The sequence below is a fragment of the Oryctolagus cuniculus genome, chromosome 5, assembly GCF_964237555.1.
Source record: "Oryctolagus cuniculus chromosome 5, mOryCun1.1, whole genome shotgun sequence".
Classification (NCBI taxonomy): domain Eukaryota; kingdom Metazoa; phylum Chordata; class Mammalia; order Lagomorpha; family Leporidae; genus Oryctolagus; species Oryctolagus cuniculus.
Genome location: NC_091436.1, coordinates 21,868,443 through 21,890,036, shown reverse-complemented (window position 1 = coordinate 21,890,036; position 21,594 = coordinate 21,868,443). Strand labels below are relative to the sequence as shown.

The 21,594-nt window shown below is 36.5% G+C and overlaps 1 protein-coding gene across 2 annotated transcripts in view; it reads left to right on the top strand.

The window, feature by feature from the left end:
* GRM1 (glutamate metabotropic receptor 1) overlaps positions 1 to 21,594 on the top strand; it is a 447,639-nt gene that overhangs the window by 379,860 nt on the left and 46,185 nt on the right. For both annotated transcript variants that reach the window (XM_002714863.5, XM_051855288.2), the window contains exon 6: positions 8,297 to 8,423. In XM_002714863.5, the coding sequence (XP_002714909.2) occupies positions 8,297 to 8,423 (127 nt within the window). The remainder of the gene's footprint in view (positions 1 to 8,296; positions 8,424 to 21,594) is intronic.

Genomic DNA, 21,594 nt, shown 5'->3' with positions numbered 1-21,594 from the left:
AAAGACTACTCCCCCAAGTAACATCACATTAGGATAGGACTTCAACATATGAATTTGGGGGCAGAGCACCAACGTTCAATTCAGTGTAGATGCCTATTGAGTCATCATTTTTCCCCCAGGCTATGAGTTCTCAGGCAAATTGTTGAACTTTTTTGTATTTCAGGTACAAAAAATAGAACAATAACAGTACTTACTTCAAAGGGATTGTTCAGAGGATTAAATGAGAAAATGTCTGTAAAGAATGTAACACACAGGCTGGCACTGTGGTATAGCAGGTAAAACCACTGCCTTCAGTGCCAGCTTCCCATATGGGTGTTGGTTTGAGTCCTGGCTACTGCACTTCTGATCCAGCTCTCTGCTATTGCCCGGGAAATCAGTAGAAGATGGCCCAAATCCTTGGGCCCCTGCACCCTCCTGGGAGACCTGGAAGGAGCTCCTGGCTCCTGGCTTCATACTGGCCCAGCTCTAGCCATTGAGGCCACTTGGGGAGTGAAACAGCAGATGAAAGACCTATCTCTGTGTCTCTCCCTCTCACTGTTTGTAACTCTACCTCTCAAATAAATAAATAAAATCTTGAAAAAAGTGTTATATAGGCCGGCGCTGCAGCTTGCTTGGCTGATCCTCCGCCTGCTGCACCAGCACCCCGCAATTGGCGTCCCTGTTGGGGTGCTAGATTCTGTCCTGGTTGCTCCTGCTGGGAAGGCAGTGGAGGATGGCCCAAGTGCTTGTGCCCTGCACCCGCATGGGAGACCAGGAGAAAGCACCTGGCTCCTGGCTTCGGATTGGTGCAGCACGCTGGCCACGGCACACTGGCCGTAGCGACCATTTAGGGGGTGAACTAACAGAAAAGGAAGACCTTTCTCTCTGTCTCTCTCGCTCACTGTCTAACTCTGCCTGTCAAAAAAAAATGGTAGACATATATATTACCAATATGGCATCTTATGAACACAGAATGATTTCAATTTTAATAAAAACACAGGTAAATAAAATAATACTTTATTTATTTGAGGATGAGAGAGAGAGAGAGAGAGAGAGAGAGAGAGAGAGACTCCCACCCATTAGTTCACTCCATAAATCCCTGCAATGACCAGGTCTGGGCCAAGGCCATAGCCAGGAGCTGGGAATGCAATCAAGTCTTCTAGGTGAATGGCAGGAACTCAATTACTTGAACCTTCCCTATCATCTCTCATGATCTGCCATTAGCAGGAAGCTGGAGTCTGGAGCCAGGGCTAGGAATAAAATTCAGGTACTCTACTTTGAAGCACAGGCATCTTAACTGGCATCTTAATCACTGTGCCAGCCCCTTACTTTTTATTAGATAATCCAGTCTGGAAAAAAGAGCCCATTCCAGTGAATTCAATAGAGGAAATTTAATATAAGAAACTGGCTATAAAAGTAAAAGTAGTTATTAAGCAATTCAAAGACATAAAACAGCAAAAATTCATTCCCACTCCAGAGCTAGGAGGATACAGGGAAATCTCAGAGCTCTGACCTGAAATACTCTCCGAAGTGGGGAGGGAAGAATATCTTTTTTCTTTGTCTTCAGTTTCTATTAGTTCATTCTATGGTGCCAAATCTATCTGAAAGAGAGTTGGACTGATGGAACATTTGATACACAGGTTTCTCAGCTTAGGCTTCTCTCAACCCTAAAAAGTATGCAAGACTGAAATACTAATGGGTTATTGGAAGAGTCAGTCTCAGAGAAACAGGTGTGAGGGACACAGGGATGAGAGATATGGAAGGATGAGGAAAATCAAAACAAACCCAAACAAAGTGTTGCATTCTTGGGCAGGTCACTGCTTCACCAGCATGGCTACCTCTCAGCCACACAGACGCACAGACATCTCTAGGCAGGCTATTCAGATGACTAGAGGATAAAGGGAGAAGAAGGAGCACACATGCACCCTCCTATTTTCTTCTTCCTCTGGTCAAAGTTTAATCCCATAGAGGTTACATCTTTTGATTGCTCTAAGAAGCTATAGAGGAAGCCAAAATCCACATCCTGTCATATGTCCCTTCAGATTTGGAACCACTGGGAGGAGCAAGGGGCTAGGTTTGTTCTGGGCTCCTGCCATGGTGGGTCCAATTGAGGCATTTCTGGAACCCAGGGAGTAAAAGATAACTGGAGATGCCAAAAGATGAAGAAACAATGACAGAAACTGACATTGTCATTGCAGCAGCAGCCAGAATTCTCCAAGAGCTGTAGCCAAGGTCTCAAGAGACAGGTGAGGACCAGAATCTGAGGCAGTGCATGAAATGTGGACACCATTGTACAAGAAAATAGCAAGGGCTGGGCAGATGAGTCAGTCTCTCACATAGAGCCTGCTGCTGTTTTCTATGTCATGGTGTAGGACAGGGAAAGTGGAACATAGGGTTTGAAGGTGAAGGAAGGAAAGTGGAAAGGAGAAAAGGGAATAAGGATTAGAAATTAACACTTATTAAGCATGTCTTTGTGTAAGTACAGTAGATACTGTGCATCCATCATAGCAGTGATTATTTGAAACAATGCTTTTTAAGCAGGTTTTATCTCCCCTGTATATAGATGAGGGATCTGAAACCTAGAGGGGTTGAGTCACTTGTCCCTGAGCATTCTCAGCTGGAACCTGCCAAAGCTGGGATTGGAGCCAACCCAAATCCTTTATCATCCCACGGCCACATGTTGTTCAACTATCTTTCATTACATGAACTGGCATATTTACTACAAATGCAAATTTCAACTTCAAAGCCTTATTTTATCAAAAGTTCACAATAAAAACATAAACTGTTATCCACTTTTAAAATGCTAAGGGAGCAGAATCCACAATTAGGAGATGATATTTGGAAAGGAGGTTGGGAGAGATTAACAAAGACCAGGGAAGCAGCCCACAAGTGGAGGAAAAGACTACAAGTTGCTCCCACTGGCCTCCTATTCTTTCTTTTACACTCTCTCCTCTCCTTTCTTTCTTTTCTGTTTTCTTCATTTAAGTTCACCTTTGGTTTCTTTTCTCCTAGATGAGGGCTTGGGGTTAGAGTTTGGGGTTGGAGAGTGAATATGGTTTCTTCCTCCTTCTCTCCTAAACCAGCAAATCAAGAGAGCTAGTATAGGCGAATATAGAAGAAATTAGGTGAATGTGTCATGAATCATAAGTATTTCTTCATTTACACAACCCTGTTGTTGTATAGTAAAATGACACCCTAAAACTCAGTTATGCATATTTTATAAACTGTTGACATTAAACTTGAGTTAAATACTTCTATGCGTGACATATTAATTATTTCATCTTATTAGTGTTTTCTACTAGGTAAATGCAATTTTAGTTTCAAAAGTTATTAGATGTGACCCTCAAAAGACTACTTAATTTAAACTGCTGGAGATTCCCTTGCTGTACTTGAGCCCTTTGAGTTAGATTTTTCTAAGAGTGAGAAATGAGACCGAAGACATGCATGTTGTATAAAGGTATAAATGTAGAGGGAATATAATCTCTTCTCTATGATGAAAGATATCTTCAAAATGTAAGAAGGAAATTGATAAGAGTCCATTAGGAGCTCATTCATGTTTGACTCCTATTGGTGCTTTAAGTGTCCCTAGATTTGTGCCATGAAAATTATCAGATAATCCTTCTAGAGGATTTTGTCTAGAGAAAACTTAGAATTTCTGATAATATCCTTCTTTAAAATACAATAACTAATGGAAATTTTATATTGATCCCATTGCCCTTCAACATAAATCAATGATTTAAAAGTAGCCAAGTTGTTTTTGCTCATGTATCTTCAAGACTGTAGAGACTGGGGTTAGGATCTCAGATTCCAACACTTTTGACATCTTACGCAACTTATGATCACTCTTAGTAGGTGGGTTGTTAAATAATTCTCTCTCTAGATCTTTTGCTTTAACATTTTTTCCTCTTCCTCTGTACATTTGCCTACTCTTCAAATAACTCTACATATTTTCAGTTACTTATTTGCACTCAATTCTAGCATTATTTGAAAAGGATGCTTTCTTTCTGGAAGATTGATACCCACTCTTGATTAGTATCATCCTACCTTTTCTAATTGTAATAAAATGAATGTGAATGTGATGAGGATAACTTTGATACTCCAGAATGTATAAAGTAGGATATATGAAAATATATCTCTGTATTTGTGCATAGAGTTATCCCTCAGTATCTGCAGGATATCTGTCAGTTTGATGAGTCCTCATAGATACCAAAATACACAGATAATCAAGTCTTTTGTATAAAAGAGTATGTATTTAAATGTAACCCACATACATCTTCCTTTAGCTCATCTCTAGATTACCTGTTATACCTAATTCAATGTAACTGTTACGTAAATAGTTGTTGTACTGTATTGATTAGGGAATAATGACAAGGAAAAAAAGTGTGTACAAGTTCAATACAGATACAATTGTTCTGAATATTTTTGAGCTACAATTGCTTGAATCCATAATACAGAACCCACAGATACCAAAAGCTGAGATGTGTGAGTGTGTGTGTGTGCGTGTGTGTGCGTGTGTGTTTGTACTATTTGCTAACAAGTTTTCTCACTGTTTCATACAGAGATAACCACAGGAAACAGATGTACTTTAAGCTCAAGCCTTGCAGTAACAAGAGAACATGGGCACATTATAATGTTCCTATTCCAAGTTATAATACATCTGCTAGTATCACTCTCTAATGTCCTCAGAGAAAAAGACAAGATCAATATAATGGTTGAAAATGAAACTCAAATTTTTTGGAACCAACTACATAAACTTGGAAAATATTCTCATCAAATTTATTTTGCAATGTTTCTAGCATTGCAACATGTCTGTCAAAATATAGAATAACTAAAGATAGGATATGACACCATTTCCTGATAAAATCCACCACCTGATGAGATCCTATGCCTTGATCTGACTGCCTACAGTTGAAGGATTTAATAGTAAACACTAAAAGGACAAGGAAAATGGGTTGGTAAATTTGTTTCACGTAATCATATTTTGATTTTGTTTAGCAAATACTAATTTTACATTGGAAGAAAGAGATGAAACTTATTGAAGTGATTTAGAATATATTGTGATTGCTCTTATTGTACAGCTTATCATAACTAAAATAAGAAAATGGCAATCATTTATTCATTTTTTTCTTACATTGTTTAGAAAAAGATATCATTTATAAGGTAAATTTCCCATATCTATTCTGAGGACAGTTATGTGGTTTTTTATTTTTAATTTTCAAAAAGTATTTAACTTGGGCCAGGTCTTGTGATAGAATAACTTAGGACACTGCTTAGGACATCCGCTTTCCATATCATGGTGCCTGACTTGAGTCCCAACCTCCCTGTGTTCAGATTTAATTTCCCGCTAATACGTGTGGGAGACAGCTGATGATGGCTCAAGAGTTAGGGTTAACGATACTCACATGAGAGACCTGGATGGAATTTCTGGCTCCTGGCTTTTGCCTGACAGCCCAGGCTGTTGTGGGCATTTGGCTAGTGAAGCAGTGGATGGAAGATCTCTGTCACTTTTTTCTCTCTGTCTTTCTCTCCCTCTGTCACTATCACTATTCCTTTCAAATAAATAAATCATGTTATAAAAAATATTAAATATGATTATACTTTCAAAAGTTATTTTGAAGTAAAAGAACAAAGATTTAATTTTTAAAATGTAACTCTAAATAGTGGTATAAATTTTAAGCTAATTGGCCCATAAGAAAATATTTTTGTTTTCATGTAGGTTAAAGTTGCCATTATTTTAAAGTGTGACAATATTTACAGTATTATTTCTGACTCTACATATCGGATTTTTGATCATTTTTAATATGATTGTGAGAGACATTTGCTCCTGACATGAGGGGGTAACAGGGTCTATAATTAGCCTTCTTCTGTAAACAATGAGAAAACTTGATATAATACATGAAGTAACTGTGTTGAGGACAGTAAAATAAAGTGTGTGAGCTTGGTCCCAGAAATGTGAAGGGAAACCCTGGAATCACTCAGTCTTTCTGCCTGGAGGCATTTTCCTGATTGTTGCTAAGAACACAAATAGCATTTGGTCATCTTGAGCACTTAGGGAGACAGAAACAAAATTTGGGAAAGCAGTTGAAATTCATAGTGAAGAGTATGAAAAGGGAGGGAATGATTTAGAAAAAAAAAAAAAAAGGAACCCTATGAATTAGTAGGGCCATTTCCTTGAGTATTTGACTGAAGACCAGTCTATATGGAGTAGGATGGGATTCTCAGGGTACCGGTAAGGAACTGGTGCTAGCGAGCTAGATTCCCAGAGCCTACCTGGAGCCAGGAACTCTCTCAGCTTCCACCAACCACAGAGGAGATACAGTAGAAGGGTCACACTTAAATCACAAGGCTAGGTGTTCCTGGAGATGGCTATCCTAGATTTGCTCTTAGAAACTTTAAACAAAGACCAAGAGGAACAAACTAAACTACGAATAACTTACATTGCCTGCCAGAACAAAGGCCAACACTCCTTAAGGAAAGAAGAAAACAAATCCAAGACTTCACACTTTAATGTCCAACATCTGTCCAAAAATTTTTAGGTGTATGAGAAAATAGGAAAATGCAACACATTACGAGGAGTGAAGGCAAATCAGAGGACAGTTCTAGAAATTATATTGATGATGGAATTAGCAGTCAAAAACATTAAAACATCTATAATGAATATATGCTAAAGGACTTTTAAAAACAAATATGGGAAGAAAAATGAAAATTAAAAAATAGCAAAACTGAAGTAGGGATAAAAATACTTGAGAATATTGCAATAAGTGAGATTAATAGCATTGTTTGGCCAGCACTGATAAAAATGTCAAGAAAGTTCTTTAGAGAGATACTAAATCACATAAGACAGAAATCTGTGTCTATAGAAAGGTATTAAAAGCATCAGAAATAGTAAATATATAAATTATAGTAATAGTTTTTTTTTTTTTTTTTTGTGACAGGCAGAGTTAGACAGTGAGAGAGAGAAACAGAGAGAAAGGTCTTCCTTTGCCATTGGTTCACCCCCCAAGAGACTCATAAGGCCGGCGCACTGCACCAATCCGAAGCCAGGAGCCGGGTGTTTCCTCCTGGTCTCCTATGCGGGTGCAGGACCCAAGCACTTGGGCCATCTCCACTGCACTCCCTGGCCACAGCAGAGAGCTGGACTGGAAGAGGAGCAACTGGGACAGAATCCGGCGCCCCAACCAGGACTAGAACCCCGGGATGCTGGCGCCACAGGCGGAGGATTAGCCTAGTGAGCCGTGGTGCCGGCCAATAGTTTTTCTATTTTAAAAATTGATTTCATTGATAATTTTTAAAGCAAAATTGATAATTTATTGTGTGTGTAATGCTATGGAGTACATATAAGTAAAATGCACTAAAACAACAATCCAAAAAATGGGAGAGGAAACAGAAGTATAGTCTTGTGATGCACTTGAATGTAGATTATAAGTTAATTATGTACATTGTCAATCTTAGAGGAATTACTAAAGCAAAATAAAAATTTAGTTAGTGTGCCCACTATTGGGAATAAATGGAATGCTAAAAATAAAGCAGAAAAAATTCATGAGAAAAACAGAAAAAATAGAGATGATTTATATCCAAGTGTTCTGATTATTATAATAAATATAAATGCACTAGGCATGAGTAAAATAAATTGTTAGACTAGAGATGAAAGTGGGACTAAATTATGTGCTATCTCTAAGAAACTTTAGTTATCAAACTGAAAATAGGAAAAGTTTAAGCTTTTCAGATAATAAGCACCTCTTCAGAGATCTTAGCCAAGCAACTCTTCTTATAACAGTAGATGTGATCTTTTGAATTCAATAGAGCCAAACAAACAGAACCAATGCAGAGTTATATTTTCTGGGTCATCATTCTGTCTTTATGTATTTATAGTTGTTTCTGAGTGAAGTTTTTTGTAAGTATTTATATTTTTTATAATTATAATTTGTATATATTAGTAAGGTTTTTTTTTCCATAAGAACCTCTGAAGTTTCAGGGTAGAAAAATGTATAACTTTACAATTAGCAGAGAAATTAATAAATATTAATATAAGCAATAATAAAATTAGGCTTTCATTTTTAGTTCTAAAAATAATATAATCAACTCAGCCTATGAATTGAAAAGTCTCCAAACTCAGCATGGAATAAATTGACTTTCACATGTGCAATTCAATCTACATTCTCATGGTTTCTCACCATAAAAGTCCTTTCCAAGGGTACTTTTAAAAAAAAATCATAGTATGAAGAAAATCATGGTACGTGTATAAATAAGTCCTCAGGAAAAGAAGAGTCCATGAGGAAACCATCTTTAAAACATGTGGAATTTCCCTATGCTCCAGGTCATACGTAAAGGAGAAGTGAGCTGCTGCTGGATTTGCACAGCCTGCAAAGAGAATGAATTTGTGCAAGATGAGTTCACCTGTAAAGCTTGTGACTTGGGCTGGTGGCCCAATGCAGATCTAACAGGTAGGAGCTGTCTCACATGTGAACCGTGTCTCTGCCTATGGCCTGTTTTCCAGATTAGCTCATGTCTTGTTAAAATTATGTCAATGTTAGTTCTCATCAATGTTATGTTAAATACCTTTTAAAGCTCATATCAATGAGTATGCACAAACTGTATAAGTGTTCCATGATTTTTATTGAAATGAAAGTTTATTCAAATCTGAAAAAAGAGAACTGATATGTTTATGGTAGGATACTCTGTTTTAGATTTGTTTTCTGCTTTTCCTTTTTAAATTGTACTTGCAAGCATGCCTATATATCTGAATTTATATCTGCAATCATTTCTGGGACATATACTATGTGCTGGGCATTATTGTGTGCCTTCAAGGAACAAAGATAATTGAAACAGTGAACAAGTTTTTACTTTGGTTAAGATAGGGTGGAGACATGTGGAAGTGTATAATATAATATAGTTATTAACATAAAAGAAGTATACATAAAGTACTGTAAAGTTTATTAGACAGACAAAGGGATGAGTGGAATTCCAGACAGAAAGTAGAACATAGGAAACATGCAAGTTTATACCTTTGGGGAAAACCAAGGAACAAGTACATTCAGAACAACTTCTGAAAAAAGGTATCGTTCATCTGCGGTTTTCCCATGCTTAAAGCCAAGATCCAAACACATAGGAGGAGGTTGCCACCATCACTTCAGAGCACTTATCTGATCTCATTTGTCAAATTATTCATAACGACATGGAAAGATAGGGACTTTGTCATCTAAATAATTTGGTCCCTCTTAGAAAAATGAAGCAGAGGCCTACATATGTAAAGTTATATGCCCAAGATCAGAGAAGTAGTTAGCAATGGATCCCAATAGTTCACTAACTGCTAATCATAGTTCCTTGGGTGCTCCTTAAAATCACAGAGAAAGTGATGCATCTGTTGATTGTTTACTTTTTCACTTGATTCAAAATAAGAATATGAAACTGACTGATCATGTGATTTATCCAGAGCGTGTCAAAAATGGCTAAGTAGAACCAGATAGCATAGTTAAAATTATACTTATTAAGTTGCAGTTAGTGCCTTGTAAAGTGTTAACTTGTTATGAAAAAATAATGACTATCATACAAGAGTGGAAATTGTGGCACAACAGACTTAGCCATCACTTCTTGGGGTGCCTGCCTCCCATATCAGAGTGCTTGAGATCAAGGTTTGTTTGTTTCTTTGTTTCATAAATTTAGTTTTGTTTTAGTTAAAAGAATAAAATGCGATGTTTCAATTGAGGTATACATTTGGAATGATGATTGAAAAGCAATCACCATATCTGTCACTTCAAATATTTATTATTTCTTTGGGATTAGGACATTTAAAATCTTCCTTTAAACATTTTGAAATATGCATTATTATAGCTATAGGCACCTTGCTGTGCAACAGAATCCCTCCTAATAAGTTATAATTTCATAATTCATTGGACCAACATCTTCCTTTCCTCATCCACACTCCCCTTCAGACACCTGGTACTCACTATTCTACCCTGCACTTCTATGAGTTCAGCATTTCTGGATTCCACATAAGTGACATCAGGTGTTATTGGCTTCTCCATGGCTGGATCTCTTCACTTACCATAATGTTTTCTAGGTTTATACGTTGTTGCAAATGACGGTATTTCCTATTTTTTTTTTTATTTTTAAATTTTTTTTTATTTTTTTTAACTTTTATTTAATGAATATAAATTTCCAAATTACGACTTATGGATTACAATGGCTTCCCCCCCATACCGTCCTTCCCACCCACAACCCTCCCCTTTCCCATTCCCTCTCCCCTTCCATTCACATCAAGATTCATTTTCGATTATCTTAATATACAGAAGATCAGCTTCGTATACATTAAGTATGGATTTCAACAGTTTGCTCCCACACAGAAACATAAAGTGAAAAATAATAGATGATTTTTTTTTAAATGATGATGAAATCAGAGCAGACCTATTGTCATGTTTAATCCCAGTGAGAGTCAAGTTGGGAATTGATAATTTCTTTTTTTTTTTTTTTTTTTTTACAGAGGATCAGTTTAGTATGCATTAAGTAAGGATTTCAACAGTTTGCACCCCCATAGAAACACAAAGTGAAATATATTGTTTGAGTACTCGTTATAGCATTAAATCTCAATGTACAGCACATTAAGGATAGAGATCCTACATGAGGAGTAAGTGCACAGTGACTCCTGTTGTTGACTTTACCAATTGACACTCCTGTCTATGGCATCAGTAATCTCCCTATGCTCCAGTCATGAGTTTCCAAGGCTATGGAAGCCCTCTGAGTTCTCCGACTCTGATCATATTTAGATAAGGTCATAGTCAAAGTGGAGGTTCTCTCCTCCCTTCAGAGAAAGGTACCTCCTTCTTTGAGGACCTGTTCTTTCCACTGGGATCTCACTCGCAGAGATCTTTTGCCAGAGTGTCTTGGCTTTCCATGCCTGAAATACTCTCATGGGCTTTTCAGCCAGCTCCGAATGCCTTTAGGGCTGATTCTGAGGCCAGAGTGCTATTTAGGACATTTGCCATTCTATGAGTCTGCTGAGTATCTCACTTCCCATGTTGGATCACTCTCCCCTTTATTTACTCCATCGGTTAGCGTTAGCAGGTACTAGACTTGTCTATGTGCTCCCTTTGACTCCTAGTCCCTCCACCATGACCAACTGTGAACTGAAATTGATCACCTGGAACAGTGAGATGGCATTGGTACATGCCACCTCGATGGGATTGAATTGGAATCCCCTGGTATGCTTCCAACTCCACCACTTGGGGCAAGTCAGCCTGAGCATCTCCCAAATTATACATCTCTTCCCTCTCCCATTCCCACTCCCATGTTCAACAGGGATCACATTTCAGTTAATTTCAACACTTAAGAATAACTGTGCATCAATTACAGAACTAAACCAGTCATATTAAGTAGAACAGATAAAAAAAACTACTAAGAGGGATAATGTATTAAGTTGTTCATTAACAGTCAGGTATTTCCTATTTTTTTTAAACTAAGGCTGAATACTATTTCAAAAATCTATCTAGCTATCTAGCTATCTGTCTGTCATCTAATATCCATCCATCTATAGATCCATCTCATACATAGATATGTGTATGTCTCACATTTTTAAATTCTTTCATCTATCTACGGACACCTAGGTTGTTCCCAAATTTTGGCTATTATGAATTATGCTTCAAGGAACATGGGAATGCTTACATCACTTATGCATCCTAATTTCAATCCTTTGGTATATATACCAAGTATAAGAATGAAATCTTGGGTCATAAGGTTAATTCTATTGTTAGATTTTTGAGAAAATTCCATACTGTCTTTCCAAATAGTTGGAATAATTTACATTCCTGCCAATAATCTATTAGGGTTTCCCTTGTCTTCACATCCTCAACAATACTTGTTCTCATGACCTAATAAAAACTGTTAGAACTAATAAACAAATCCACGGTTAAGTCACAAGACACACAATCAGTAACACTTTCCAATTATTTAGTCACATTTCTATCTGGCATCCTATATTAACAACAGCAGCCTGCAAAACAAATCAAGAAAATAAAATAAATCCACTTGCAATGATATAAAAAACAAAAGAATACTTAGGAGCAAATTTAAGCAAGGGAGTGAAAGATCTACATACTGAAAGTTATAAAACATTAATGATACAGCCCTTCTCTCTTCCATTGAAGAACAAGTTTGAAGAACGAGTTTGTTGAACTCTTAGTGTAAGGTTAACTTTATGATCATTAAATAAACTGATAATAGATCTTGGCTTCTGGCTTTCATAAGGCCAAACTCCAGCTATTGTGGGCATTTGGGTGTGAACCAGCAGATGGATGGTCTATGTCACTCCATCTTTCAAATAAATAATAAAACTTAAAGAAAGAAATGAGTATCAAATGATTTTTAAAAATTTCCTAGTACAAAGGACCTTAAGGAAAATGGTTTTTAGTTCAGACTATTTTTGAAGATACAAACTATAGCTCATTAATTTTTTATTCTCAAAAAAAAACCCACTTTCACTTAAATGTGCCTAAAAATTGCCAAGAAATTATCCCTCCCCCTCCCCCAGATATTCGAAATTTCTATTTCTGGAGTGAAACTTAATAAATTCTAATGAGATTAGTCTCTGCTCCACCCATTGAGACATGCTACTCTGACACTCAGTATGACACCTTGAACATAAAAATTGTCTAATAAATATTTTTAAAGATTTTATTTATTCATTTGAGAGGTAGAGTTACAGAAAGTGAGAGGGAAACAGAGAGAATGGTCCTCACTCCACTGGCTCAGTCTCCAAATGGCCACAACGGCGGGAGTTGCGCCTATCCGAAGCCAGGAACCAGGAGCCCCTTCCGGGTCTCCCATGTGGGTGCAGTGGCCCAAGGACTTGTGCCATCTTCTACTGCTTTCCCAGGCCTTAGCAGAGAGCTGGATTGGAAGAGGAGCAGCTGAGACTAGAACCAGTGCCCACGTGGGATGCCAGCACTGCAGGCGGAGGATTAACCTATTATGCCACGGCGCTGGCACCGTAAATGTTTAATATTTTAAGTGAAGCAGAAAGAAGAGACTCGGTAAAGATCATCTGAGTCAATGCAGTTGGATCACAGAAAATCTAAAATGAGAATCCCTATATTTGATGTTCTCTCATTGTGCAATTTATCCCATGGTTGCCTGCAATGGACTAACACAAAAACTTTTTTCAAAACTCCTTTTGGATTCTGTCTTATTTTCTCAATCATAACTGTCTCTCTTCAAATCTTTATCTTGTTCATAGTGTGTGCTTCCTGTTGGGCCTTTTTATGTTAAGACAGAAGTGTCCCCCTTACTAATGTTGATCTTACAAGTTCAAAGTCCTGGTTTTGTGCTAAGAAGAATTTTCCCTTGCCTACCTTCCTTGGAGCTTTCCCAAACTTTTCCCAGTGCTCTGTTTAGATTTTAATTAGGGCTTATCTCATACATGAAAATGAATTTCTACTCAATTTTAAAACATTAAAATACAAAACAATTTTTGTCAAAGCACTAACATGTTGTACTAATGGGACTCAGAGTTGTGCATTTTGTTCCCTGGAAATCTTCTGTATTGTTTACCCTCCACCAAATGATCAACCACTACTGATCAGGGCATTTAAATTAGCATAAAAAATATAAAAATAACCCAACAATGGGGCTGGCACTGTGGCAGAGCAGGTTAAAGCCATGGCCTGAAGCGCAAGCATCCCATATAGGCGCCAGTTCTAGTCCCAGCTGCTCCTCTTCTGATCCTGATCTCTGCTGTGACCTGGGAAGGCAGTGGAAAATGGCCCAAGTCTTTGGGCCCCTGCACCCATGAGGGAGACCCAGAAGAAGTTCCTGGCTCCTGGCTTCGGATCAGCGCAGCTCCAGCCATTTCGGCCATCTGGAGAGTGAACTGGTGGATGGAAGACCTTTCTCTCTTGACCCTATCTCTCTCTGTAACTCTGTCTTACAAATAAATAAAGTAAATCTTTTGAAAAAATCCAACAATAGGAGAATATTAATATAATAATCTTCCAAGCTTTATTTAATACATTTTGATCTATCATACATAGAAATCATTTTAACATTCAAATAGATTGAGCTAGGGCATAGCTGAGACCATGCTCCCTTCTGGTAACAATAAACAAGCAGCTGCTTTTGGATCATACAGACTGTATTTCAAATATTATCTTTAAGATCTTTCAGTGTGTTTGTATATACGTATATATCATACTAATTTATACCTAAGTTTTAAGACACCAGTTTTTTTTTTTCTGCATTCCTTTTAGTCTCATATGTAAATGGAAAACAAGTTCCCATTTGCCACTTGATGCCAGGTCAAGCCCACAAGGGCACAGTACAGGGCAATGTGCTGTTGGTGTTGCTATGGTAGCAGTAGTTGTGAAAATAAAAAACCTACATGCATAGAATACCAAAAATCATCAGAAAAACACCCATCAGAGTAAATGTGTTGCCTTTGAGTAGGTGTTTTATTTCATGGGTGATTATTTTTGACTAAATTTTAATTAAAATAAGAAACCGTTCTCTTTTTTTTTGAGAATATTTATAATACTGAAGGTAAAGTATGTTAAAATTTACTTAAAATCACTTCAAAAGATAGCTAATTTTTATGGTCTCCAGAGATTCTAATGTTAATGAATAAAAACATGTTTATAAATGACTTTAAAATTTTCATTACGATATGTTACTTTTTGTCTATGTGGAAAATTTAGTACACTTTTAAAGGAAGTGCTTTTGGTTAATAAGTTTATAAATAAGTTTAGTAAGTTTCTCAATAAGTTAATAAGTTTCTTGTATTTTCTTCTCAGAAAAATGAGCATTTTAATTCAGCATTTAAATCTCATACTTTGCTTCTTACGATAAATAAATAGGAAACTCTCCTGCCATGTAATTTGTAGAATTTCACAATTCATGGAACAATTACATGTAATCTGAAAAAACTTCCTCAAAAAGACAGGCTACATTAAATTTAACATTAAAAAACATAAAACATCAGGTTATAGAAATTAGGAATTTTAATTATTTTTCATTATTCCAACAGTTGCTGTTATCTCATACACTGCTAATTGCTAATTTATGTAACTCTATACTAAACTAGCATCCTTTTTTTTTGCCAAAATATTTTTGAGTAACTGGGTATACAGGTGAATAAAGCAAGGTCTATATAATGAGGGAGGAGCTTCTTGTGAATCTAGACATGTGAATGACAAACCATGGTATAAGTTTTACTGATACAATGGGATGTGCAATATGTCATATTAACAGAGAAAAAAAATTATTTTTCGTTAGAAAAGAAAAGCCTTCACAGAGGAAGAGACAATTGAGATGGAATTGAATTATAAATAGAAGTTCACCATGTATGTAATTGATATTAATGTTAAAATATTAACAAAAACATTTACACGCTGTCTTACACAGCCATAGAGTAGTATTTTTAAATATTATGATTTACTCAACACATTTAGAGGGAAATAATTGCTACCTTTCTCTGTTTCTTAATTCATGTTAAATTTTACTTTATCCAATTGGAAAGAAGTTTGATAATAGATTTTAGCCTCCTCGAATATATTTGGAACTCAGAAGCACTCACAATATTTGGTTCAAAAATTACCATTGATTCTTGATCCTCAGATCAGAATTATTTTAACTTTTTTCAGTTTTGCTGAGTATTTTGTAGTCTGCCTGAAGAAAACTGACATGTCTGATGGCCCTGATTCTCAAGGATAAATCCAACTATGGAGACCTGCCAAGTCCTCAAGTTTCCAGGAGGCTCAGATTTTTTTTATTTTTTAACTTTTATTTAATAAATATAAATTTCCAAAGTACAGCTTATGGATTACAATGGCTTCCCCCCTATAACGTCCCTCCCACCCACAACCCTCCCCTTTCCTGCTCCCTCTCCCCTTCCATTCATATCAAGATTCATTTTCAATTATCTTTATATACAGAAGATCAGTTTAGTCTATATTAAGTAAAGATTTCAACAGTTTGCACCCACATAGAAACACAAAGTGAGAAATACTGTTTGAGTACTAGTTATAGCATTAAATCACAATGGACACCACACTAAGGACAGAGATCCTACATGAGGAGCAAGTGCACAGTGACTCCTGTTGTTGACTTAACAAATTGACACTCTTGTTTATGGCATCAGTAATCACCCTAGGCTCTTGTCATGAGTTGCCAAGGCTATGGAAGCCTTTTGAGTTCACCGACTCTGATCATATTTAGACAAGGCCATGGTCAAAGTGGAAGTTCTCTCCTCCCTTCAGAGAAAGGTACCTCCTTCTTTGATGACCTGTTCTTTCTACTGGGATCTCACTCATGGAGATCTTTCATTTAGATTTTTTTTTTTTTTTTTTTTTTTTTTTTTTGCCAGAGTGTATTGGCTTTCTATGCCCAAAATACTCTCATGGGCTCTTCAGCCAGATCCGAATGCCTTAGGGGCTGATTCTGAGGAGGAGGCTCAGATTTAATATGTTCAATCATCTCTCTCTCTCTCTCTCTCTCTCTCTCTTTATTTGACAGGTAGAGTTATCGACATTGAGAGAGAGAGAGAGACAGAGAGAAAGTTCTTCCTTCCAGTGGTTCATTTCCCAAATGGCCTTTACGGCCGGCACTGCGCCAATCTGAAGCCAGGATCCAGGTACTTCTTCCTGGTCTTCCATACAGGTGCAGGGGCCTAAACACTTTGGGCCATCCTCTGCTGCCTTCCCAGGCCACAGAAGAGAGATGGACTGGAAGAGGAGCAACCGGGACTAGAACCCAGCGCCCATATGGGCTGCTGGTGCCGCAGGTGGAGGATTAACCAATTCTCATAAAGTCTTCTCCTTTTGAATGTTAGTGATCAGATAGGCTCAGGACACCACACATCAGTAGTTGAAGGTCACTCTCATGCCCTCTACTCTTGTAGGTTGGTTAACTCCTCTCTTTAAACCCTAACACCAGACCCAAACTCACTATATTAAAAATATAGACAATAAGGACATTATAGCCAACATCACCCAGATAACAAAGCTACTGCCTCTCAAATTTAGGATGTGTAAAAAGTTAAAACAGGGAAGAAAAAGAAGAAAAAGATTTCCAAGAAGTTAATAAAAATGTAAATTGTCAGTCTCAATCTCCAAGTGATTTTTTTGTGGGTGGTTTGGGGTTGGTATTGAAGAGCCTAGTTTCCACATAAGAATCTAGTACCTTCCCAAGAGATAAAGCAATCAAAGAGAGTTAAAAGTATGTTTCAGGTGTTATTGTGACAAGCTGATACTGTTGTAACACAAGAATGATTATATTTCCTTGTAGCATAAGGATGTTTTTCTCCATTTTGTGTAGTATACTGTGTAGGATAGATATTTTACAGCTAGGCTTGGACCATTCAAGATTATCTATGGAGATGTATCAGTATGTGTCTTTGATTTTGGCAATGTTATGAGAACTGGAATTTATGATACACAGTTTAAAATTTGAACATCACTGGTGACAACTAACTCCAGTTTTCTTACTGATGAATTTCACTTAGTGTAACCTATTTGAAAGCCTGACTCGGCTGTATGACTTGAGGGTGATAAAGAGACAACACTGGAAATTTCTGCCTTGAGCTGTCTCAAAGCGAGTATTCATCATACAGATGTTGGTAGTTCATTCTGCAAATGAAGCATATCTCTGTATGAATAAAAACCCTAGAGTCTACACCTGGCTATTTCTTGATCACTTGGTGGTAACATGCAGTGTCTTTTTCTCACTATATTTTGCCTTTACCTTTAAATGACAGCGTTATATATGTATGTTCTGCAAATCTTCTGAATCATTTCAAGCCTCAGAAATTATGAAATGTCTTCATAAACAAAGCATATTGTAACAGTTAGAAAACATGCTTTATGCTATTTTTCTTTTTTTTTAAAGATTTTATTTATTTGAGAGAGAGAGTTACAGACAATGAGAGAGAGACACACAGAGATAGGTCTTCCTTCCACTGGTTCACTCCCCAAATGGCCACAGCGGCTGGAGCTACGCCAATCCAAAGCCAGGAGCCAGTACTTCTTCCTGGTCTCCCATGCAGGTGCAGGGGCCCAAGGACTTGGGCCATCTTCTACTGCTTTCCCAGGCCATAGCAGAGAGCTGGATGGGAAGAGGAGCTGCCAGGACTAGAACTGGCGGCCATATGGGATGCTGGCGCCGCAGGCAGAGGATTAACCTACTGTGCCGCAGTGTCGGCCCCTATGCTATTTTTCAAATTATCTGAACCAACAACAGCTCGATGTAACTAAATTACTGAATTAAAATGAATTTCATCTATAGTAAAATCTGGGCTTAAACAAAAAGCTATTACTACTAAGGGAAACAGTCAAGATGAACTCAATTTTCTGTAACTTTATTATTTTTAAATATAGTTAGTTAATTTTATTGAAGAGGCAGGAAGACAGTAAAAAAAGCTACCAACTGCTTTTTCATTCTTCAATTCTTCTCCATACTCAGAAGTTGGCAGGTCTCATCGAGGAGACAGGAATCAATCTAGGTCTCCCAGGTGGGTGAACTACCCTAATTACATGAGCCATCACCTCCATGGTGAACAGTAGCAGGAAGCTGAACCTGGGAGTACAGCCAGGACTCAAGTCCAGATACTCTGATATGGGATGTAAACATTCTAATTGGTAGCTGAACCACTAGGCCAGACACTTACCCTTATTTGTACAACTTTTAATCAGTAAAGAAAAATATTATTGATACGCTAGAGTATACAAGGGGGGGTATGCTATATTCAAAAATTTTCTTGTGTAAACCTTGCCCAGAAGACCACTGCTTGGTCATCAGCTTGCTATTGAAATCCTTGGATTAGCAATCAATTCTCAAAAGTCTTCTGTTTCTGGAGGCTTTCAGGAGAACTTCAGTTTAAAATCACAAGTCTTTAGTAGTATTAAGGTTTTGTTTCTTTTTTTTTCCCAGAGGATTGAGAATGATGAAGACAATGTTGCAGAGTTAAATTCATAAAGAAGTGTTTCAATGGATAAGTCCCCATATCACTGAATTCATAAGTTGTAATGTTCTAGCTAGACAAAATTTAATTTTATTTTAGCTGTTATGTCTTTTCAGTAAAAGAATATTTCAAGCCATTGAGGAACTAGGTGTGTTGTTTGGCACAGGGCTTAAACTGCCATGTGGACAGCTTTATCCCAGGTGAGACTGCCTGAGTTCAAATCCCAGATCCACTCTCCTTTCAAGCTTCTGCTAATGTATACATGGGAAGCAGCAGATGATGACAAAGTAGTTAAGTCTCTGCCACACCTATGGGAAACCTGGATTGAGCTCCTAGGTCCTGGCTTCAGACTGCCCCAAATATGGGCGTATGGGAGGGAGCCAGCAGATGGGAGATTCCTCTGTTCTATGTCTTTTTCTCTTTTTGCCTTTCAAATAAATAATAATAAAAAGAAATCAAGACATAAAATAAACATACTATTTGAATTAGTACATATTCATAAATCACAAAGGGATAACTATTTGGAGCTATTCAAAGGGTACTTGTGTAATTTTAACAGTCAATAGCCCACGTTCACAATTTTTCCAGGTTAATCAAATAATAAATGAGGCATGAACCAGCCAGCTCATTGCCACCTGGCTCATTTTTCTTTACAGTTTAGTTGTGCAGCTAATTAATCCTTCCTAGATGAGTTGCTTCATTTTTTTATGTGGATTTTTCTCATTGTCCATTGGATATTTTATCTAATGCTACCAGGCAGTCATTTCTGTTTTGCCATTGTTATTTCTGTGGATCTTATAACACAATAATCCTGGAAATTTTTTTCAGAATATTTTATGCCTTGTTTTTGCATATTAATAAGTGAATTCTTGAATTTATCTAGGAATTTTTTATATTTAATAAATTATTTTTAGTAGTTTTTGGAGACCCTTGGATAAGAGCTTTTAGAGCAACTGTTTAGCATGGGCTTTCTAAACTATTTGTCTTGTATTTTTAAAGAATTTTTTTATAGTATCTTTAAATTCTGTAGTACCTCTCTTACTCTGAGTAACTTTGTTATATTCAGTGCTAAAAGCAATTATAGGTGGTCTAAGCCCATTTATAGAAAAAAAGCACATAATATTTTGTTATTGTTGAGTCAACCCAGAACTACATAATTTTTTTTAAGATTTAAAATTTTGTTTATATTTAGTTTACAACTTTGGATATTACACAAAGATAAATAAAATACTAAGAAGTTGAGATCATTAAGGATCATCTTAGGAGCTGACTACCACAATAAGCAAAGGTTCTTCAATAGGTGCCATGTTGTTAATTCATGTTAATGCCATGTTGTTAATGGAATATCTTTAGATATGTATACAAAAAGCAAGATTCATGATAATCTAGATAACTATGATGATCTGCATATTTATCTGTTCTGTTCCAATCCATTTGTCTCATTTTCCTATTTCTATGGAGTCTTTTGTTAACAGGGATTCTAGTACAACAGCTGTTCCTTGGATAATTTCTTGAAAAACAATAAATAATTTAGATATTTTCATTTATAGAGCACATAAATTGGGTCATGTGTGGTAACCATAATGTATCATGTCTGGAAGTATCTTACCAATTCAATTTTATCACAGAGAATAAAGAACAACTTCAATAGCAGTTGAAGCCTCAGGTATAGCTTGGTACATAGGATTGCTTCCACTATTTTACTGGATTTATTAAAACAAGGTATATGATATTCTATTAATAAGACGATATTGGTAGACATAAAGCCACTCTTTCCATAAGAGATATTATTTCCTTTGGAAGGTTGGAGGAAGAACAGCAAATTCATGGATATCAAGTCTCCTGGAGTGAAACAAGTCAATAGATTTGGAGTAGTAGTCCTGAGTTTTAGTCAATGTTCTTCAAATGAAATTTCTGATTACAGTATCTATAAGTTCTCTTATCTAGAGGATTCCAAATCATAGAGAAATGAGGCTATTTTCGTTTGATCATTTAAACATCAATAATGGCATTATTTTCTGGCTTAGTTACATTGTAAGTTCATGTCTAGCCACATATTAGATATTTTTATAAATTGATAATTTTACATTTCAGTGTTTTTTTTTAATTTCACTAATTCAGGAGGATTAAGGTTATTTACAGAAGGGGTATGGTCCTCTTGTTTGTTGTAGGGAAAACTTCAGAACTATTTAAAAGTTTTTTAAAGTTTATATTTCATCTTTAGTTTACAAGTTTGAATATTTAATAAAGAAGAAGTTCTGAAAGTGTCTTATGTAATGCTTTTCTATTTTTATGTTTTAAATTTATTCTGCTGGGTTATTTAAATCTTCTCTTTTCTACTGTGCTGCTTTTTTAATATTCTCCTTCATGAGAAACTAATAGTTAATTAATTATTTGTAAAACATACATTAATATCTAAAAAAATCCAGAATTACATAGCAAATATTTTGCCCTATATCTCTGAAATTCAGGAAAATCATTAATTAGAGCTCTTAATTTCACTCTAGGCCAGAGTTAATTCCAGCTTTATAGAAATGATTTATGTTTTAGAAAGTTTATAGTATGATATTAGTTCCTGGTCAAAACTCTGAGAACATAGCAACTCATAGGTAATATAACATAAAATTGCACAGGAAATGAAAAGATGGCAGCTTTCAGAAGGTTGTGAAAGACTT